This window comes from Curcuma longa, chromosome 8 (assembly GCF_044706935.1).
Source record: "Curcuma longa cultivar G26 ecotype Majalengka, Jawa Barat chromosome 8, ITB_CL_G26_1.1, whole genome shotgun sequence".
NCBI lineage: Eukaryota > Viridiplantae > Streptophyta > Magnoliopsida > Zingiberales > Zingiberaceae > Curcuma > Curcuma longa.
Window position 1 is genome coordinate 350,252 of NC_133868.1, and position 20,060 is coordinate 370,311.

General features: G+C 39.8%; 3 protein-coding genes and 1 pseudogene across 4 annotated transcripts in view; 3 read left to right on the plus strand and 1 right to left on the minus strand.

The window, feature by feature from the left end:
- The window catches only part of LOC141833700 (ycf20-like protein), a 51,445-nt gene that overhangs the window by 26,549 nt on the left and 4,836 nt on the right, over positions 1–20,060 (plus strand). The gene's annotated exons all lie outside the window — the stretch shown is intronic.
- LOC141832988 (small ribosomal subunit protein eS7) lies at positions 1,283–3,689 on the plus strand. 2 transcript variants are annotated; one of them, XM_074720361.1, is made up of 5 exons: positions 1,283–1,380; positions 1,454–1,527; positions 1,619–1,742; positions 2,666–2,848; positions 3,326–3,689. In XM_074720361.1, exons 1-5 carry the CDS (start codon positions 1,306–1,308, stop codon positions 3,446–3,448), a joined length of 579 nt encoding a protein of 192 aa, XP_074576462.1. In that variant the 5' UTR covers positions 1,283–1,305; the 3' UTR covers positions 3,449–3,689. The 2 variants fall into 2 exon arrangements, with proteins under 2 accessions (XP_074576462.1, XP_074576463.1); XM_074720362.1 differs by having other exon boundaries at positions 3,296–3,438.
- On the minus strand, positions 10,519–12,046 carry LOC141833102 (protein DETOXIFICATION 48-like; annotated as a pseudogene).
- LOC141833104 (putative staphylococcal-like nuclease CAN1) lies at positions 13,179–15,045 on the plus strand. The gene is made up of 9 exons (XM_074720496.1): positions 13,179–13,340; positions 13,440–13,495; positions 13,590–13,704; positions 13,807–13,911; positions 13,994–14,184; positions 14,259–14,318; positions 14,390–14,549; positions 14,632–14,700; positions 14,806–15,045. The coding sequence occupies exons 1-9, from the start codon at positions 13,179–13,181 to the stop codon at positions 14,902–14,904; spliced, it is 1,017 nt and encodes a 338-aa protein (XP_074576597.1). The 3' UTR covers positions 14,905–15,045.

A 20,060-nucleotide genomic window follows, 5' to 3' on the forward strand; every position in this document is an offset into this window, starting at 1 on the left:
CGCTCGCCCGTCGACGCGGAGGGTGACGAACGCTAGCGAGTGATGGTGCCGGAGACGTTGTTGGTTTTGTCACGGAGGATACCTACTAGCATGCGGCCGAACTCATCATCGCCGACGCGCAGCGATGTTGGCTTGTGCACGCCGGCGACCTTCAGGAAGCCCGTGCCTCCACAATCGAGACACCAGCCACGGTGGGCATGAAGTTGATGAGCATCTCACCACGCCTAAGGAGGAGGAGGAGTCGCCAGCCCTGGCGGAGTCCCCGTTCGCGGTGAGCATCTCAGCGGATGAGAAGGAAGAAGGCGCGGCGGAGATGAATCAGCCTTTTCTTTTCGACGGAGCTGTGATTATTACTAGTTCTTCCGGTGTAACCATCCAGCGTCTCGGCTCAGTGTTCCCACAGACGGCGCCATTGTGTTTCGGCCAATTCGCCGTGGACGGTTCATCTACCGGTTCAGAACTGCTGATGTGCACGCTCCTCGAAGGAAATCGCCGGGGAGATGAGGGGACCTGAAAAGCAATAAAGAAGAGGGTTAGAATGGTGCCGGGGGATCCCGGCAAGCCACTCCGACGCTCAAGTTAGCACAGAGAAAGAAGGAAAGGAATAAAAATGAGAAAGAAATAGAGAGAGAGGAGGGAGCCCCCTTTTTTTCTTCATACCTGCGGGGTTTATATAGTATTAGGCGGAGCATCATCTATGGAGATCGGCGCGTGTGATTGGCTATTGATGCGCTATTAATGTGGTAAGGATAATCTTTGAAGGTTTTCGAATATCCAATGGTTCAGATTTGCCGATCTTCATCCGACGGTCTTGTGCATTAATGTGCAGGATTTAGGGGGCCAAGTTTGGGGACTTGGTCGTCGTCCTTATCCTTTTGGATGGGTGATAACTATCCGGATCACTACGTTTTGTTTATCTGTAAGAACGAACAGCTTTTTTTTAATCTATTAACGGAATTGAACAGGTCGTTTGAAGCTTAATTGCACTGGACTGACTTTTCATGCCACGCATAGTGGACTAGCAATGCACGGTTGAATTGAACTTTTAACATTGTGATTCATTTTAGCTTCTTGAAATGTCTGGACAATCAATATCAAAAATTTAGTTCTAGGCAATTTAGCGTGAAAGTGTTTAATTGATGTATTTTCAAGCTACAATCTTGCTGCTTAATTTAAATAGTAGCTCGGAAAACCACTCTATCTGCAATTGAAATGTCACCTTAACAGTATTAAATGTTATTTGTTTTGCCTTAAATTTGATATTTAGTATATTCTTTGTGATAGGATAAGCAATAAGCAACCAAAATGTTTACCGCAAGGAAGAAAATCCAAAAGGAAAAGGGATTGGAACCAACAGAGTTTGAAGACACTGTTGCTCAGGTAAAGATACATGTGAGTTTGATGATCCTTGTTGCATTTAATTTAGGTGCTGATTGGCTGAGTATGCCTCCAGGCCTTTTTCGATTTAGAAAATGGTAATCAGGAGCTGAAGAGTGATTTGAAAGACCTATATATTAATTCAGCAGTGTAAGTATATCCAAATGTTATTATGTATTTGTATGTTCAAAGACAGCTGATTTCTGAATTATTTAATCCTGATGTTTGCTCTATCATGCAGTCAAATAGATATTGCAGGCAATAGGAAAGCTGTTGTTATTCATGTTCCTTACAGGCTACGGAAAGCTTTTAAGAAAATTCATGTGAGGCTGGTTAGAGAATTGGAGAAGAAATTTAGTGGAAAGGTGAGGATTCAGTTTTTTCTTTCTTTCTTTCTCATCTTTAAAAATTTTAAAGAAATAAATGATGCCATATGCACTCAACTATGCTTCTGATGAATACACCTTACGGATGCTTCTGTGAGAACTGAAATATTTCTTATATAGAAATTTTGTGTGTGAATGATCTTCTTACAAGTCCTTATTAGTATGGGTATTGGGCCAAAGTATACTGTCTTTGTTAGTATACAAATTGATGGGAAAATTTTTTAAAAAAGAAAAATTAGGTAGTTTCTGCATATGGGTATATTGGTCTAGATGCCATGTTTAGTGCGCGCACACACTATTTTCTTGTTCCTTAGTAATTTGTCTACTATTCATTTAAATTTCTTTCTCATTTTCTTACTATTCGACAGCATTCAACCTATCATGTCCCATGGGCTAAGGATATGGTATAGGAAAGATGAGGGTTCTGATTTCTATGATCCTGTATGTGGATACTTAGGTTCCTCTCTCATTATCATTCCAACTGTTACCTAACCATCAAGTTAGAATAGTCATCTCTTTCTTAGAAACATTGATTGATGGTGAACACCAACTATGAAAGAAAAGTGAATTTATCATTTGGTAGCTTGAAGATTGATTTTATAATACTTTCATCATTCTATATCGCCTGAGATTTTTGGAATCATGATCTGTGCCTGGACAAAAAAAAAAAATTAGGCTCTTGAATTGTTTGGGTTCTTCATCTGAGAAAAACTTGTTGCTTTTCTATACCAATAATTATCCACCTTCATTGATTGTATATTTATTTCTAGTTGTATTTGATAATCTAAGCATTAGATCACTTTCTTCATCTTGGTTCTTTGTAGATGTTCATTTATACAATTTTTTTATGTCTTCTTTCTCATGGTTGTCATCATTTTGATTTGTTAAATTTCTTTGAATAGGATGTGGTTCTTATTGCAACAAGAAGGATATTAAAACCTCCAAAGAAAGGCTCTGCTGTTGTGCGCCCTCGTAGTCGTACACTCACTGCAGTTCATGATGCAATCTTAGAGGATGTTGTGTTCCCTGCTGAGATTGTTGGGAAGCGTATAAGATATCGTTTGGATGGCTCTAAGATAATAAAGGTCAGTTCCTTGAGGTCATTGATTCTTATGTTTGTTTGGCCTGGATCTTCTTCTTGTGTTAATGTTTTTTTTTCCTTTACTAATGTTAGTTTCTGGAAACAATTCACAATCATATTCAAAAAACCATATTAAAAAACTATACTTGTTATAAAACCCTGAAAACTAGTCTTTTTGACTTGTCGGTTGATTATCTTGTATGGGTCTCTCCCAATGGATGCCAATTCTGTAGCTGGATCAACCAGAACAAAATGCTATTGGTCTCTTGTTAGTTTTATTGACTGTATATCACCTTGTTTTCTCAAGTTGGATTTCATACTAATTACTGACAGTGGAGGGTATGCAAATAGGTCAATAGCAATAGCATTTCAAAATGTTCTTCCCTCGACTTGTTTGGAATCTTAATTTTTTTGTATTATAGTTGCTTGAATGAGATGTTTCTTTATTCAGTTTATCCCAAGATGAGTTATCTTGTACTAGATTTTCCTGGACCCAAAGGAGCGCAACAACACGGAATACAAGCTGGAGACATTTTCAGGTGTCTACCGCAAGATCTGCGGAAAGGACGCTGTCTTCGAGTACCCAATGACAGAGAGTGCATAAGTCTTCACCACATTTGAAGAGATTTTATGCATAAAACAGGTAGTTTTATGCAGAGGAAACTCTACGTCAAGAAGATTTTATCATCCGGTATTGCTTAATTTAGAATTCGTGTTTGGACATCTATTTTGCCTTTTTTTCCTCCAAAAAAATATACATTTTAGCTATCAACTTCTGAACCTGAAAACTTGTCAAGTTATCTGATTCGTCATCTTATCTATGTAGTAATCTTTTGGATTCCCCATGTTTTCTTGTTCCTTGATTATTATCTTGTTTGAGGTGTAATGACAGTCAATATACTGGCATTGAGTATTCTTGTTATGGTAGGGTTTATAGGTGATACTCGCAACACGTCATGAATCTAGTCAGGAAATATATTTTTTTTTTCAGCAAAGATTAGGGGTGTTTGGTTTGATCTTTTTCTATTTTGATTTTTTTTTATTTTCTAGAAATTATTGTTTGTTTTGTATTTTTAAATCTTATTTTCTAAAAAATGAAAATTATTTTTTAAGAAAATAGAAAATTCTTATCATTTTCTACCTAGAGAATGAAAACGGTGGAAAATGAGAAAATACGGCTACAGTAATTCAAGCCCTAATCGTTCTTTTTTTTCCCTTCCTCGACACAACTCCTTTCCTCCTTTCCCATTGTGATCTTTCGTCGCGTGCTCCTCCTCCTCTCTTTTTCCTCCTTCGTTGCAGCATCTGCTATAGATTCTGTTCTCGAGGAGTTCTTTCGTGCGCTCTCAGTTGACGACGGTCAATTCTTCATGTGTGTAATTAGGGTGCCATTCTTCCGCCGCGTGCTCCTCCTCCTCTCCTCTTCCTCCTCTACCGCGGCATCTGCCACCGATCCTGCTCTCGAGGAGCTCTTCCGTGCATTCTCAGTCGATGATGGTCAGTTCTCCCTTGCTTCTTACTTGACCTAACCGAATCAGCCCAGGTATCTCCACCTCTTGATTAATTGTATCCCCTGTTTCCCCATTACTTTTAGCGAACAATTTATACTACTTCAAGTTTCTTTCTGATATTTCAAGTTTCTTTCTAATATTTGATCATATTGTCCTATTGCTTATCATTTAGATGGAGCAATAGACTTTGCATGTATTGCAGCTTGAAATTTGATCAATGGAAATATGTATCATTGTTCTATCATTTTAAGTACATGACTCAACTCGATTAACAAAAACAAAATTCATATTCCTACTGTTAAGCAGCAGTAAAAAAGTATGAGGTGTGGTGTCTGATTTCATCTTTCATCTAACAATTGACTAAATGGATTCGATAGTCAATTGTTCCAACACTGGTAGGCGGATTCAATGTCATCCAGTGATATGCTTGGTTTTGAAGTTCATAAACACTTAATAAAACCATTTCTATACTAATATATCATAGAATCAGATTGTGATATTAGCATGTTTTTTTTAATGGTAATGCAAATGATGTTAACTATCAGTTTGATATCAAGTATATGGAAAGAGAATTGTTGTGTATGTTGGGATTTCTCGCTCTGTATCGAGGTCGACGCTATCACTTGAGAGATTATCGGCACCAAGATAGATCAAGGGGGAAGGAAGAATTACTCAATTATAGGCATATCACATGTCGTAATATTATAGAGCGATGCATTGGGGTGCTCAAAGCAAGGTTTCGAATGTTAAAAGATATGCCAAACTATCCAATTACTAGGCAAAGATTAATTTCAATTGCATGTTGTGCGGTGTATAATTTCATACGTCAGCATCATGCAATGAATAATTTATTTATGGAATACTCTTTTGATGATATACTCAGGGAGACTTGCTTTTAAATCCCCAAACCCAAACTCACCTTTGTGATCAGTCCCTACCCATATATTTCTTTGCATGCAGTACCCAAAAGTAACTAAAAGTTTGTTTCCACTCCCCAATACATAAAATTACAAAATTACCCCTTTCCTATCTCCTCTTCTCCCTTGTTCAAGAGACATACATCTCATTTCTCTCCTCCCCTGCGTATACGAGCCACGAGCCACGACCCGTCTGTCTTCTTTCTTTCTTTTCTTCCTGGCGAGACCTTCTTCAAAACCCTAACCGACATTTTTCTTCTTCTTGACGACACCATCCTCAAAACCCTAATTGGTTTTCCACCATTTCCTTCTCCTCCATTTGTTGACGACACAATCTTCGTTTCCTTGTCCAAATCCTAAATGGTGACACCATCTCACACCGACGATGAGATTGAAGCAAGAGCATACGCGCCCAAACTGAAGCAAGCATCTTGATCGAGAGATTCACCTCAATAATTTTTCTGTGCAGGTCAAATTGGGGAACCACATGAGGAAAATCGAGGTCGATCTAGTTGCTTCGCCCAGGAACGTAGATCCTTCCTGCAGAAACGCCTCCAATCCATCCCATAAATGTGCTGACTACTGCTGGATAAGAACCCGCAGGGTGAGCGAACAAAGGGCAGAGAATCGAGCAGGTCTGCTGCTTTCTCCTGTTCCTCCTTTCCGCTAGCTAGAACTGATGCTTGAAGAAAAAGCTGAATTTTTTTCGGTTTGCATCTGAGAATCTCACAATTGAACTTCAAAATATTTCAAATTTTATAATAGAAATGCAGCATCTTTTTTCCCAAGTTATTCCTCGTTTATTTTGCTTATGAAACTGCAGCATTGTTCTCCTCTTAGTTTCTTCCTTTCAACAAGGAGCGAAGCATGAAGAGAAAACTGATAAAGCAATTACAGGAAGAAATCTCGCTCCTAATTATAGAAATGCATCTAATCCATACCACCAATCTTCCGAATATTGCTCTTCAAGGAAATTGCACTCGCAAATAATTTACTTTCTCCTTTCTTATTTTCTGAAAATTGCAAACTGAAACTGAACATTCATTTTCATATTCATGCTAAATCTAATGTGGTTTTTCTTGTCATACTTTATCTTATTTTATTTTGGTTCTTCTCATAAGATACAAACATTGATCTAGTTATTACTGAGAGGAAGGGGGACAAGAAGGCAGAGAAAGTAGGCATGGAGATCATCAACTCCAATTGTGCAAATGCATCAAATTCATACCACAAATGTGCATGAAGAGAAAACTGATAAAGCAATTTAGTTTTTTTGTTTGCTTGATACGTCATTTGTAGAGTACAATTGTTAATAATTTGTATTGTAGTGCAGCAATAGAGTCAATGTCTTAAGCATTATATGATTTTTGTGACTAATACTATAAGATAGAGTTATATTGGTGCAGGAAGCATGGAACCCGGAGGACCAAGTCATGGAGGTTGTGGAGCAAGCGATGAAGCAGATCAAGGAAAAGTCCAACCTTCAGGCAACTACCCGGTTGGCAGGCCTTATGAACTCCTTAGTGAATACGAGGAACTGGGCCAAGAATCCAGCGGAAGGACCATCTTACACCTTGAAGACCACAACATCAGAAAAAGAATGACCCAAATTGAAACAGAAGCAGTGGAGCAAGTCTTCCACATTAATATCAGAGAACTGGAACAGATCTTCCAGTTCAAGGAATATGACTTTCAACATCATGCCCATCGAGAAGGAACAAAGAAAGACAATTATTGGAGACAATATCTTCCAGCTGTCATCAGCACAAGAAAAGAACTCTAGAATGCCTTTCTCCACTACCAGAGCGTGATAAAAGAAGTGTTGGAGCATCCACCATATTAACATATTTCTCAATATACAGGAAAAGGAGGAGGATAGAACAAAGAAAAAACATGGATACAACTACAAGAAGGTGTACTCGATCCAGCGGCAACATTCATGGCTTGTTGTTGCTTTAAAAAAAATTTCTGTTAAGTCATTGACTTTAATGTAGATTTTATGTAATATGAGCTTGATACTAGTTGATGTGATGTTTAAAACTTGTGTGATATCTATAGACAATCATTTTGGTTAGTGACTTGAAGATCTTATTATGTATTTTCTCTACCTTATATCATTGAATGATATGTTTCGTTCAATACATGATGTTTATTTCTATCAAATTTGTGGGATATATGAAGGAGATGCTGCCAGAATTTTATACTCAAATTTCGTCAAATTATACTCAATATAAACAAAATTATACTTTAATTTCCATAATATATACTCAAATTTTGCATATGTTTTCAGGAAATAAACTGTTTGCTCTTGACATTTTAGTCGACTGAGTCCAAATTGCCTCTGTTCGTGGATAGTCGACTGTAAGTAAATAACAGTCGACTAACATGAATTTATAACTAACAGTCGACTAACATGAATTTATCGCGAATGCACCGACCATGTACTGGATATCAATCGATTTATACTGAATTTTACACAAATCGTACTGGAATTTAATACTCAAATTTAGGAAAATAGTACTGGATTATCGATTTATACTAAATTTTACACAAATCGTACTGAATTTTCCTGAATTAGTACTAAATTTTCACTTAGTCTAGACAATCCCTTCTTGGTGAAATAATATTAGTAAGCTCACTCTTGACATATTTTTCTACATGGTTACCATACCATGTAGATGTGAGGTTGCCTCATGGTCAGCATGGTGGGGGTGTCATCTCAACAATACTCAAATTTATAAAAATAGTACTGGATCTCACTCGTTTTATACTGAATTTTACACAAATAGTACTGAATTTTCCTGATTTAGTACTAAATTTTCACTTGCTCTTGGCATTCCCCAAATTAGTGAAAAATAAATGGTTAGTATACTCTTGACATGGTTTCCACCATGGTTACTAGACCATACATATTTGAGGTCGCATCAAGAATAATATTACACAAAGTAGTGTAAAAGTATGAGTTTACTCACTCTTGACATGTTTTTATACATTGTTACCAAACCATGTAGATGTGAGGTTGCCTCATGGTCAGCATGGTGGGGGTGTCATCTCAACAATACTCAACTTTATAAAAATAGTACTGGATCTCACTCGATTTATACTGAATTTCACACAAATCGTACTGAATTTTCCTGAATTAGTACTAAATTTTCACTTAGTCTAGACAATCCCTTCTTGGTGAAATAATATTAGTAAGCTCACTCTTGACATATTTTTCTACATGGTTACCATACCATGTAGATGTGAGGTTGCCTCATGGTCAGCATGGTGGGGGTGTCATCTCAACAATACTCAAATTTATAAAAATAGTACTGGATCTCACTCGTTTTATACTGAATTTTACACAAATAGTACTGAATTTTCCTGATTTAGTACTAAATTTTCACTTGCTCTTGGCATTCCCCAAATTAGTGAAAAATAAATGGTTAGTATACTCTTGACATGGTTTCCACCATGGTTACTAGACCATACATATTTGAGGTCGCATCAAGAATAATATTACACAAAGTAGTGTAAAAGTATGAGTTTACTCACTCTTGACATGTTTTTATACATTGTTACCAAACCATGTAGATGTGAGGTTGCCTCATGGTCAGCATGGTGGGGGTGTCATCTCAACAATACTCAACTTTATAAAAATAGTACTGGATCTCACTCGATTTATACTGAATTTCACACAAATCGTACTGAATTTTCCTGAATTAGTACTAAATTTTCACTTAGTCTAGACAATCCCTTCTTGGTGAAATAATATTAGTAAGCTCACTCTTGACATATTTTTCTACATGGTTACCATACCATGTAGATGTGAGGTTGCCTCATGGTCAGCATGGTGGGGGTGTCATCTCAACAATACTCAAATTTATAAAAATAGTACTGGATCTCACTCGTTTTATACTGAATTTTACACAAATAGTACTGAATTTTCCTGATTTAGTACTAAATTTTCACTTGCTCTTGGCATTCCCCAAATTAGTGAAAAATAAATGGTTAGTATACTCTTGACATGGTTTCCACCATGGTTATTAGACCATACATATTTGAGGTCGCATCAAGAATAATATTACACAAAGTAGTGTAAAAGTATGAGTTTACTCACTCTTGACATGTTTTTCTACATTGTTACCAAACCATGTACATGTGAGGTTGCCTCATGGTCAGCATGGTGGGGGTGTCATCTCAACAATACTCAACTTTATTAAAATAGTACTGGATCTCACTCAAATTATACTGAATTTCACACAATGTACTGAAATTTCCTTAATTAGTACTAAATTTTCACTTGCTCTAGGCAATCCCTTCTTGGTGAAATAATAATAGTAAGCTCACTCTTGACATATTTTTCAACATGGTTACCAAACCATGTACATGTGAGGTTGCCTCATGGTCATCATGGTGGGGGTGTCATCTCAACAATACTCAAATTTATAAAAATCGTACTGGATCTCACTCGATTTATACTGTAATTTCCACAATGAATACTGAATTTTTTTATTTTGTACTAAAATTTCACTTATTCTTGGCATAACTCAAACTAGTGAAATAAAAATGGTTAGTAAACTCTTGACATGGTTTCCACCATGGTTATTAGACCATACATATGTGAGGAGATATTGTGTTTAACTATGTTGAATCAAAATCAAATCTAGCCGATATCTTCACTAAATCACTTTCCGAAGCCGAATTTAGCTATCTAAGATGAGAATTAGGAATGTGCTCGGTCGGTTAAGAAATCACTCCATGATCATCTTCACACTTTAACTAGATTGCATCTCTTACACACATAGACAATACCTTGCTTGTGTTTTTGTACAACTTAGATGGGAAGAGATGTTAGGATCATTCTCTTAGTTCATAATGCTTGTTATGATGCATTACTTTGGGCTAAGAGACTGAATTTTTATAGACCAATATATAATTCATGTGTATTTGGTTCGAAGATCATGGTTGGACATTCCATACCAACTATATCGATCCCTTAATCATGTTTGAGCGTATGTTGTCAACTTAGGTTAAATCCTTCAGCATTGCACTCAACTGATACTTTTAATCAGCTGATTGAACTGATATCAGTCGACTGATTCAGATATTCAGTCGACTGAACATGATCCTAGTCGACTATAATTTGTGTCCAGTCGACTAACCCTGCACAGAACCAAATTGGACTCGACTGGAAGCTCATTCCAGTCGACTATCTTGGCCATTCTTCGCCGTAGACCCACCTTCAGTCGACTGAGTTTTAACTATAGTCGACTGATCTCGAACAGTGACGAAACTGACTCGACTGGGATTATATTCCAGTCGACTAGAGCTGTTTCTGGATCACCATTAATGAAGGATCTCGAATGTCTTCTAGTGTTGGGGTGGTCTTCGTCTTCTCGGCTTCCACGGAGATGGGAGACAGAGTAGTTATTGGGGTAATTGGAATTATGTCATTGCAATTAGCAATTGGAATGATTGAAGGAGGAGAGAAGAAGAGTCGGTTAAGCGTCTGGCGCGCTCTGCCTCCGATGCCCAATTTGTTCTGGCGACGGCGCCGGTCATGAGGGCGGCGCACGTGGCCTGCGCCGAAAGGAGCCCCAGCCACAGCCCCGGCAAGCCCATTTTTCTGACGAAGCTGAGGAGGATTGCCACCGGCATGCCGACCAAGTAGAACGAGCCAAGGTTGATGTTGGCGTTGGTGGCCGGGCGGGCGCTGCCGCGGAGGACGCCGCAACCGGCCGTCTGTGGGCAGTTGCCGAGCTCACAGAGACCGGCGATGGGGAGCGCGAGAGTGGTGAGGTGGAGGATTTCGGGGTCGCGGGTGAAGAGGCGTCCCCACTGGTGGCGCATGGAGGCGGTGAAGGCGGTGGCGGCGAGGTCGAGGCCGAGGGCTGCGGCAAGGGCGGCAAAAGCGGCGGCGCGGGCCTTAGCCGGGCGGTTGGCGCCTAGGACGTTGCCGACGCGGGTGGAGACGCCGAAGCTGAGCGCGTTGGGGAAGACGTAGACGAGGGAGGTGGTCTGGATGAGGATGCCCATGGAGGCCACGACATCGCGGGGGTACGCGAGCAGGCCGCTGAGGAGGATCATCAGCTCGTACCACCACCACTCGAGGCAGACGGAGACACAAGACGGCGCCGCAAGGCGGAGCAGCGCTGGCCACCCGCGGAAGCACTCGCCGGAGAGGAAGCCAACTCCACCGCTGGGACATGTATCGCGGCAGGATCTAGAGAGAAGGACGAAGAGGAGGAGGCAGACAAGGAGGTTGAGGTTGGTCCACACCATGGCTGCCGCCACGCCAGCTATGCCGAGGCGGAGGCGAACTGCGAGAAGGTACGTAAGCGGGCCATGGAGCGCCACGCAGAAGGAGGAACAGTAAGTGACTGGGAGGGTGATGTTCTACGAGCGAAGGAAGACGCGGAGCGGGTGGAGTAAGGAGAGGAGGAGGAGGTCCGGCGAGGCGGCCGCGACGAACACCTGCGCTGTCGTAGCTTGGTTTAATTAATGATTATCTGCTTTTTTTTTTATTAAGAAAAGGGGGGAGAAGAGGAGACTGGAGAGAGGGGGTAAATTTGTAAATTTATGAATTGGGGGAGTTGAAACTAAGTTTGGGGAGTGCATGCAAAGAAAATGTTGGATGGGGAGTGCATGCAAAGTCCAGTTTGCAATTGGGGAGTTTTCTCCAATTTACCAATAAAAAAATTTCAAACCAAACACTCTTTTAGATTTTTTTAAAGATCAAATAAGAAGATTAGAGTTCAAATTTCATTGGGGATAACCTTTGTTATCCATATTTGATTATCTTGGGTCGCTTGATCTATCCAACATCACAAATTCAATTGACTGCTATTGGCTCAGTTCGTTTGATCCTTCAGCTCGCCCTGTTTATTTATTACTCCAGTTAGCTCAGCGTGGCTGATCCTTGCTCTTTAATTTTAAGATACTAAATTATTTTATTATCGCGGTGTAAAGAAATTTTTTCCCTAAAAGTATTATAATGAAGCAAAATAAGTTATTCTATCATTTCACTTCAAATTAGCCATTTAAATATGAAAATGAAATCGTAAAGGAGATGAACTATCATGATTTTAGTGTATTCAATGCAACCTAATATTATTAGTGATTCGTTTTAACTCCTAGTTCAATCTTGTCTAGAAAGAGATGCGATAGCAAGAGACTCACGATGGTTAAGGTGGAAACATTTTATTGTTTAGGTTAAGGTTGAAACATTTTATTGTTTAAGGAGATTATATATATATATATATATATATATATATATATATATATATATATATATATATCACTCTTTCGGGTATGATAGATGCATCTCTTTGGATATCATGGTTACTAACTTAATATTATTGCTCATCGATTTGATGTCTTCAATTATCGAAATATAGTTTTAGATGGCGACACAATGTTTTGAATAAATTTATCTCTTTAAATAAAAATGATTAAAATTAAATAAGAATTGAGTTGATATTGCGCCATCAACTACTTTTAATTCAATAGAAATCACATAAATCATTATTTTGTTTTTTCAAGTTTTAAATATTTTTTTTTAAAATAAATTTTTTACTCAAAAATAATTAATTCTATAAATTTTGTCCTAATATTCAACAATATTTTTATTTATCCATTATATTTCGCACCAGTAAGCCGTTGATGCACCTTCTTACCACTGGCTCCACTCGTTTTAAAGAAGACAGAAAAAAAAGCCACCCAAAAAAAAAAACAGGAAGAAGTGAGATCCAAATCTTTCTACTCTGGCCAATGATCTTCCGCCAAGTTTCATCCTAAATTCACCTTGTCGGAAACGAAAAGTTGGCATTGGATCCGTTGACCTCCTCCCCTTCAAACTCATCCAATCGATTAGAGTTGAATCAGAAAGATAGAGATCAGAAAGAAAGGGGATTCATTCCAGATGGGCAACTCCCTCCTCAAATTCCTCTGCGCCAAACTCTCCTACCTCGCCGCCGCCGCCGCCGCTGCGGGCCACACCCACCACTCCGCCGCCCCTCAGGCTGCCACCGACGCCGTCTCGGTCCTCTCCCACGATCTCTCTCAATTCGGCGTCACCGGCCAGGTGATTAGTCTCCATCCACCTAATTAATCATCAACAAGCCATACCAGCTTTGCTAATTCATCCCTGGTAATAACTGAATTGTGTTGCTGTTGAGTCAAGGTCCCGGATAGGCTGAGCCAATACGTAGTCTCCTCTAAGAAGGCACAAGCTAATTGGTATCTCCATTCCTCTCTTCTCCGGAGCCACTTGTCTTTCTTTCACATAACTCATCTCTACCACTCCCCTCGATCGTTTAAAAAATGCGTGCAGGTACAGAAAATTACTTGACGCATGGAACGAAGCCAAGCCACCGCCAAACACACCGGAAGCAGCTTCAAGGCTCGTTATCCAATCTTTAAAGAGGCATCGTAAAGCTGATGTTGAGGTAAGTACTTACTGCAGCTAGGAAAAGAGAAGAAAAAATAAAATTCCAATTGCCTACAATTAATTACTGCTAATTATATTTAGTGCAATTGTTTAAAACCAGGGTATCTTGGTCTGCTATGGCCTCCCACTCCCTCACACAGATGCCCCAGTTGGTCCGTCGTCAGGGCCAGAAGGAGTAGTCAAGTATGAACTTCAGACACTTCCGGTGAGATGGACCTTACTCACCTTGCTTAATTAACTCGAGATCTCTGTAACATAACACTAGTGCTTGATAATGCATGAATTAGGTGGATGCTAAAGCTGTGGCAGATGGAGACACCATTACAGTGTATGTCGACGCAGCTGCTGACCCAAGAGAGTCCGCCAATGTCCCTCGAGGTGTGCACGAGGCCGCCCTAGAGAGAGCACAAGCGCGAGTTGCCAAGGACTCCGACAAGGAAGGCGCACTCCACAAAATTATCACAGATGCAGGATACAGGTAGAGTGATACACCGGTCCAGCTTCCCTTCCATGGCCATGTTCTTAAGCATTAATTCAGTGATGCATTTGCAGAGTAATCGCTGGAAGTGACAACGAGCAGATCCTTGCTCGCAAGTATCGAATCAGACTAAGGTACCTACCAATTGAGTCTGGGCATAGAATACCTCTGAAACTGCGAACATCCTAATAATTAAGGGCGACAGGGGAATCGATGCACCAGAGAGCTCCATGCCATTTGGGAAGGAAGCCAAGGAGGAGCTGGCGAAGTTAGTCCAAGGAAAGCGCTTGAAGGTCTATGTCTACGGAGATGACCGATATGGTCGTTGCGTAGGAGATGTCTACTTCAACAGTGTCTATATTCAAGTGAGATATAAGATGGTAGCTTATTACTCAATTTGTCATCTCAGTGCTAATATGTTTCTGACACTTGTTCATAATTTTGCAGGAACAGATGCTTAAGAAAGGGCTCGCGTGGCACTACGTTGCCTACGACCAGCGTCCGGAGCTAGAGAAGGTGATCCTGGTGGTTCAGTAGCTTGCTTTAAGCTTCAGTAAAGACACGCAAAGATTTTTAGTTAATTTCAGCTATATTTTTTGACTGTATTTGTTTTCTGACCAGTGGGAGAAAGAGGCAAGAGCCAGACGTGTTGGCTTATGGGCTTCTTCCCACCCTGAGAAGCCATGGGAATGGAGGAAAGAGAGAAGAAATGGAACGTGAACAGACTGTTCCTGTTGCTTGAAGATAACTAAAGACGCAGGAGGAGATACAATAAATTGAGATTAATTTTAGGGGATCATTTATGTGTAATAATCATTTGTAATGGACAGAATTATCTCAAATAATTCAGTTTCAACTATAAGATAAATTAAGGATGCCCCTATTTATCTGCTACTTAGTTTCTTACGGATATCATCTTCTTGCCGATAGATATTGAAGTGGAGAACGATATAAAAATAAAAAATAAAATAAAATATGATGGATTAGCTGATATTGTATCATATTTATGACATAGCCACTATAATCTTGTAAACATTAATTATTGTAAAACTAAATGGATCATCATCAACTAGGTTCACGGACTTGCTTTAGCGCAGGGCAGTTGCTTACATTGAATCCCTCCCCTGCGCTAGCCATGATGGATCATCATGGGCCGGGACCACTTGGTTCTTGAACCCAAATAATGCATCCATCCATTTGAATTCTATGCATGTATATGCATTAATTCTTCCATACATGTATGTGCATTCATTCTCAAAGTTAACTTTTAACACTCTCTTTTAATTTTGAAAGATCTAATATTCTAAGTTTTTTTCACGCAAGTAGAGAAACTTTTTCATTGAAAGTGGCTTTGTGAAGATATTTGCTATTTGATCTCTAATTTTATAGAAAACTAATTCAATTTTTCCTTTGCTTGCTAACTCGATCTTTAACAAAGTAACATCCTAACTTGATGTGTTTTATGCGATTGTGAAAAATAAGATTTTTGATCATTACAATAGTAGAGTATGATTGGTGCAAATTGTTCTTGCTTCATATCCTTGAGAATTCTTCTTAGCTAGACAACTTCACATGCTGCTCCACATGTTGATATATATTCAATCTCAGTAGAAGATATAGCCACAATATTTTACTTTTTTGATGACCAAGAAATAGACTTTGTTTCTATGATGAAAATATAATCTGATGTACTCTTACGATCATCTACTAAACCTGCCCAATCGCTATCAGAAAAATCATGCAATTTATTATCTTCCTCAACTTTAAATATCATTCCATAATTCTTAGTTCTTTGGGCATATCTAAGAATACATTTAGCTGCAACAAAATAAAGTTTGCTAGGCTCACTCATAAATCTTGAGACAACATCAATAACATACATAATGTTTAGTCTTGTATTTATAAGATAAATGAGTGATCTAATGAGTTTTCTGTAGATGATTTCATCAACCTTCTTAGCTCCATTATTTTTCGAAAGTTTATCATTGACTACCATAGGAGTATAAGAGGCTTTGTAGTAAGTCATGTTGAATTTCTTCATTAAATCAGCAATATATTTTTCTTAAGAGACAAATATTCTCTCATTCCCTTGCTTCACTTGCCTCTCAAGAAAATATTTCATAAGTCCTAGATCTGTCATCTCAAATTGGCTCATCATGACTTTCTTAAAATCTTCAATCTATTGGGATTGTCTCGATGCGTTGCGCGTGTTTACACGTTCGCAAACGTGCACAACGAAAGAAATTACAATAATTAAAATTAATTATTATTACACACACAATACACACATATAGGATATAATAAGTACATGGCATAACTGAAATTTAAAATTTTCAGAATAATAAATTATTCTACGCGTACCTCGTGGATGACCTTGAGTGGGGTTGGCATCAATTGAGCGGCCCTTGTTGAAATTCTGCCTTTACTGGTGATCCACGTTAAGCTGTCATCTAAATGACTTCGAAAGTCATGAGTCGCATCACCGTCTTTGGTGCTAGCAGATGATCGACAAAGGTCGATACGAGAGAAAAATCTTATTCTAAAAAACGCACAACAACGTTTATCACAATCATTTTTTGGGGTTTATTAACTATCACCAGCAATCATATTCCCGGTATAGTTTTCGATGGTTAACATTTGACCATCGATTTAAGGTAAACGATCGAAAACCCTTTCCGATGACAATGGAATAATTCTCTGAAAGCTTCACAAGCTTCCGATTGCTAACCCTAACAATGGCACATGACTTCTCCAGTGGCTAGAAACGATTTTTGACAATAGAAAAAACTCCAGTGGTCAATAGCAGCAATCAACACATATCCCTACAGCAACCTGACGGCAAACCCTGACAACAACTTCGACAACAACCCTTCACTGGTGGCTGAGACAGTCCTTCACAAGGACTCTGGCGGTTGGACAGCGAGATCCGACAGCTTCACAATCCACAAAATCCCACAGTAGAGGATGGCACTCGGGATGTCTTCGTTGAGGAGAAGTTAAAAGAAAAATCGATGTTTGCTGGAAAAACAAAACCCACAGTAGCTCCAATCAGTGGAAGATTGGACACTAACCACCGACAGCTTCACAATACAAAACCCCACAATAGAGGAAGACGGTGGTGGCGGCTCCGGCGTTTCTCTTCACCCACACAGGCGACAGGAGCAGAGGACAGTGGTAGCGGCTTTGGCAGCTTCGACATTGCTCTTCTCCATGTGGGCGGGTAAACACGACGATGACCCTAGCTTCTCTCGCGGTTGAGGAAGAATAGGGGTGTTAGAGAGATGGGAGGCAGCAAGCTTAGGGGTTCGATTCGCCGACGAATAAGGAAGGCGGCGGTCGCACTCAGGAGGGAGAAACACAACTGCTAATCCTTGAATCGTGATTCATAACAAGCGGAGGCCGGAGGACGACTTTAGGGTTTTGACGCACCATCCTCCCATGCGGTCGGGGTGATCTTATACCAAGATCTCCTCAAGATTTCTGCCGATGGACATGGGATTGGAGATGCCAAGCCAAGATCGTGAGATCGTCGTGTGCGGGAGAAGAACCGACATCGGGCGAAGAAGAAGAAAATTGAATAAAAGAAAATCTTGAGAAAACCTAAATCGGGTTCAACCCTAGTTACTGTTGCGAACCGGTTCTGTAGCAAATCGGATTTATTTTGGTTTAAAACTAAATCACTTAATTCAATTGTTGGGACCGGTGCGTTCGCTAGAGGGGGGGGGGGTGAATAGCATTTTTCATCTTTGCCTGCAAAATTATCAGTGGAAGCACAAAATAAGACAAGATGAAAAGATCAACGCTAACCCGTTTGATTTACTTGGTATCCATTGTTGGTGTAATTTTGCCCCAAGTGATTTGGATTTTAATGTTTGGCTAAAATGAGTTTAATTTATGCAATGTTGGTAATCTAACATGTGTAAATTGAGTTCACAGGAAAGTCCAGGTTGGAAGACTTGGCAAATGGTGAAGTCCGGAGGCGCGAGGCGCGGAGGACCTCTTGGCAAAGGGAGACTTAGCACGACGAAGCTGAGGAAAACGTCTCAAGCTAGTGCAAGGAAGGGAACGAGGCTTATGGAAGACGTTTGAAGGTTTGCGTCAAGGTTAAGGGCTGAAGAAGAAGCTGAAAGGGAAGTTTCAGCTTGATCAGTCGACTGACACTATTGGTGCAGTAGACTGGTGGTTGATCAGAAGCACACACAGAGGTTTCAGATGGATCAGTCGACTGGTACTGTTCATCAATCGACTGCTCCAGTCGACTGGTACTGTTCATCAGTCGACTAATAGACGACTGTTGGGCTGACAGCTGGAGAATTAAATGCAGACTAAATAGCCGTTGAAGCCCATCAGTCGACTAACCCTTGGAGCAGTCGACTGATATCGAAAATCTTATAAAAACGCAGTTTGACGATTGGAGAAGGTGTGGTTCACATTCTTTCATTCTTGCATGAACTCCAATCTTTGTAATCTTCATTTCTCTTCCTCTAAACCTCACTACTAATCTTGTACAAGGAAGAGATTGATTTGTAAGGGGTTCTCTGCCTTCAAAGTGCTCTTTGAAAAGGAGAGATTTTTCATAGTGGAAAGGTGCTGTGTGTGTGTAGATCCTTGGACTAGTCACCTCGTGGAGGTGGATACCAAGTAAATCGAACGGATTAGCGATTGTCTTCTTTTATCTTCTTTTTGTTCTTTTGCTTCCGCTGATAATTTCGCAGGAAAGAAAGAAAATCGCTATTCACCCCCCTCTAGCGAACGCATCGGTCCCAACATCCATCTCTTGCGAGGTGATTAATCCAAGAATCCACACACAACACACAATCTTCCACTATGAAACTTATCCTTCTCAAAGAACTCTTTGAAGGCGGAGAAACCTTTACAAATCGATCTCTTCCTTTCACAAGATGTGTAGTGAAGTTTAGAGGAAGAGGAATGAGATATAATGATTGAAGTTCGTGCAAGAATAAGAGAAAGTGAATAGTTGCTTCTCCAATCGTCAAACTGTGTTTTTATGAGATTCTCAACATCAGTCGACTGACTCAGGGAGTAATCGACTGATAGGCTTCAACGGCTAATTAATTAGCATTTAATTCTCCAACTGTCAGCCCAACGGTCGTCCATCAGTCGACTGATCATCCACCTCGAATGATGCCAGTCGTCTGGTCCAAGCAAAGCACTTGACCAATCTTGCTGTGTGCTTCTGGATCAAGTCACCAGTCGACTGATGGCAGTGTCAGTCGACTGGTCAAGCTGAAAATCTCCATTCAGCTTCCTTCTTTATCCCTTAGCCTTGACACAAGCCTTCAAACGTCTTCCACAAGCCTCGTGCTCTTCCTTGCACTTGCTTGAGACGTTTCACTCAACTTTGTCGTGCTAAGTCTTCCTTTGCCAAGAGGCCGTGCCTCCGGGACTTCACCTTTGCCAAGAGGCCGTCCCTCTGGGATTTCACCATTGCCAAGAAGCCGCTCCTCCGGGACTTCACCATTTGTCAAGTCTTCCAACCTGGACTTTTTTATGAACTCAATTCACACAAGTTAGATCACCAACATTGCCTAACTTAAACTTATTTTGGCCAAACATTAAAATCCAATTCCACTTGGGACAAGACTGCACCAACAATCTCTCCCTTTTTGATGTTTGATAAAAACTTATTTAAGTTAGGTCTTTAATACAACAGGATATAATATCTGCAAAATAATCATAATCATAAAGCATGAATCATAAAATAATAAGCATAAATAAAAGCATAATAACATGTTGATTCTAACTTAAACCAACCTCATTCTCCCCCTTTTTTGTCAGACAACAAAAAGATCATAAATTCAACGGAGGCGGAAACAAATAGGAGGTAGGACAAATGTTCAATAAGGAGCCTCATG

Excerpts from the sequence above, each read along its gene's own strand:
- LOC141833104 (XM_074720496.1), top strand. The coding sequence starts at position 13,179 with ATGGGCAACTCCCTCCTCAAATTCCTCTGCGCCAAACTCTCCTACCTC. Across the intron at positions 13,912-13,993 it reads ATGAACTTCAGACACTTCCG|GTGGATGCTAAAGCTGTGGC; the intron begins GTGAGATGGACC and ends TGCATGAATTAG. Across the intron at positions 14,319-14,389 it reads AAGTATCGAATCAGACTAAG|GGGAATCGATGCACCAGAGA; the intron begins GTACCTACCAAT and ends TAAGGGCGACAG.
- LOC141832988 (XM_074720361.1), top strand. The coding sequence starts at position 1,306 with ATGTTTACCGCAAGGAAGAAAATCCAAAAGGAAAAGGGATTGGAACCA. Across the intron at positions 1,381-1,453 it reads TTGAAGACACTGTTGCTCAG|GCCTTTTTCGATTTAGAAAA; the intron begins GTAAAGATACAT and ends GTATGCCTCCAG. Across the intron at positions 1,528-1,618 it reads CTATATATTAATTCAGCAGT|TCAAATAGATATTGCAGGCA; the intron begins GTAAGTATATCC and ends TCTATCATGCAG.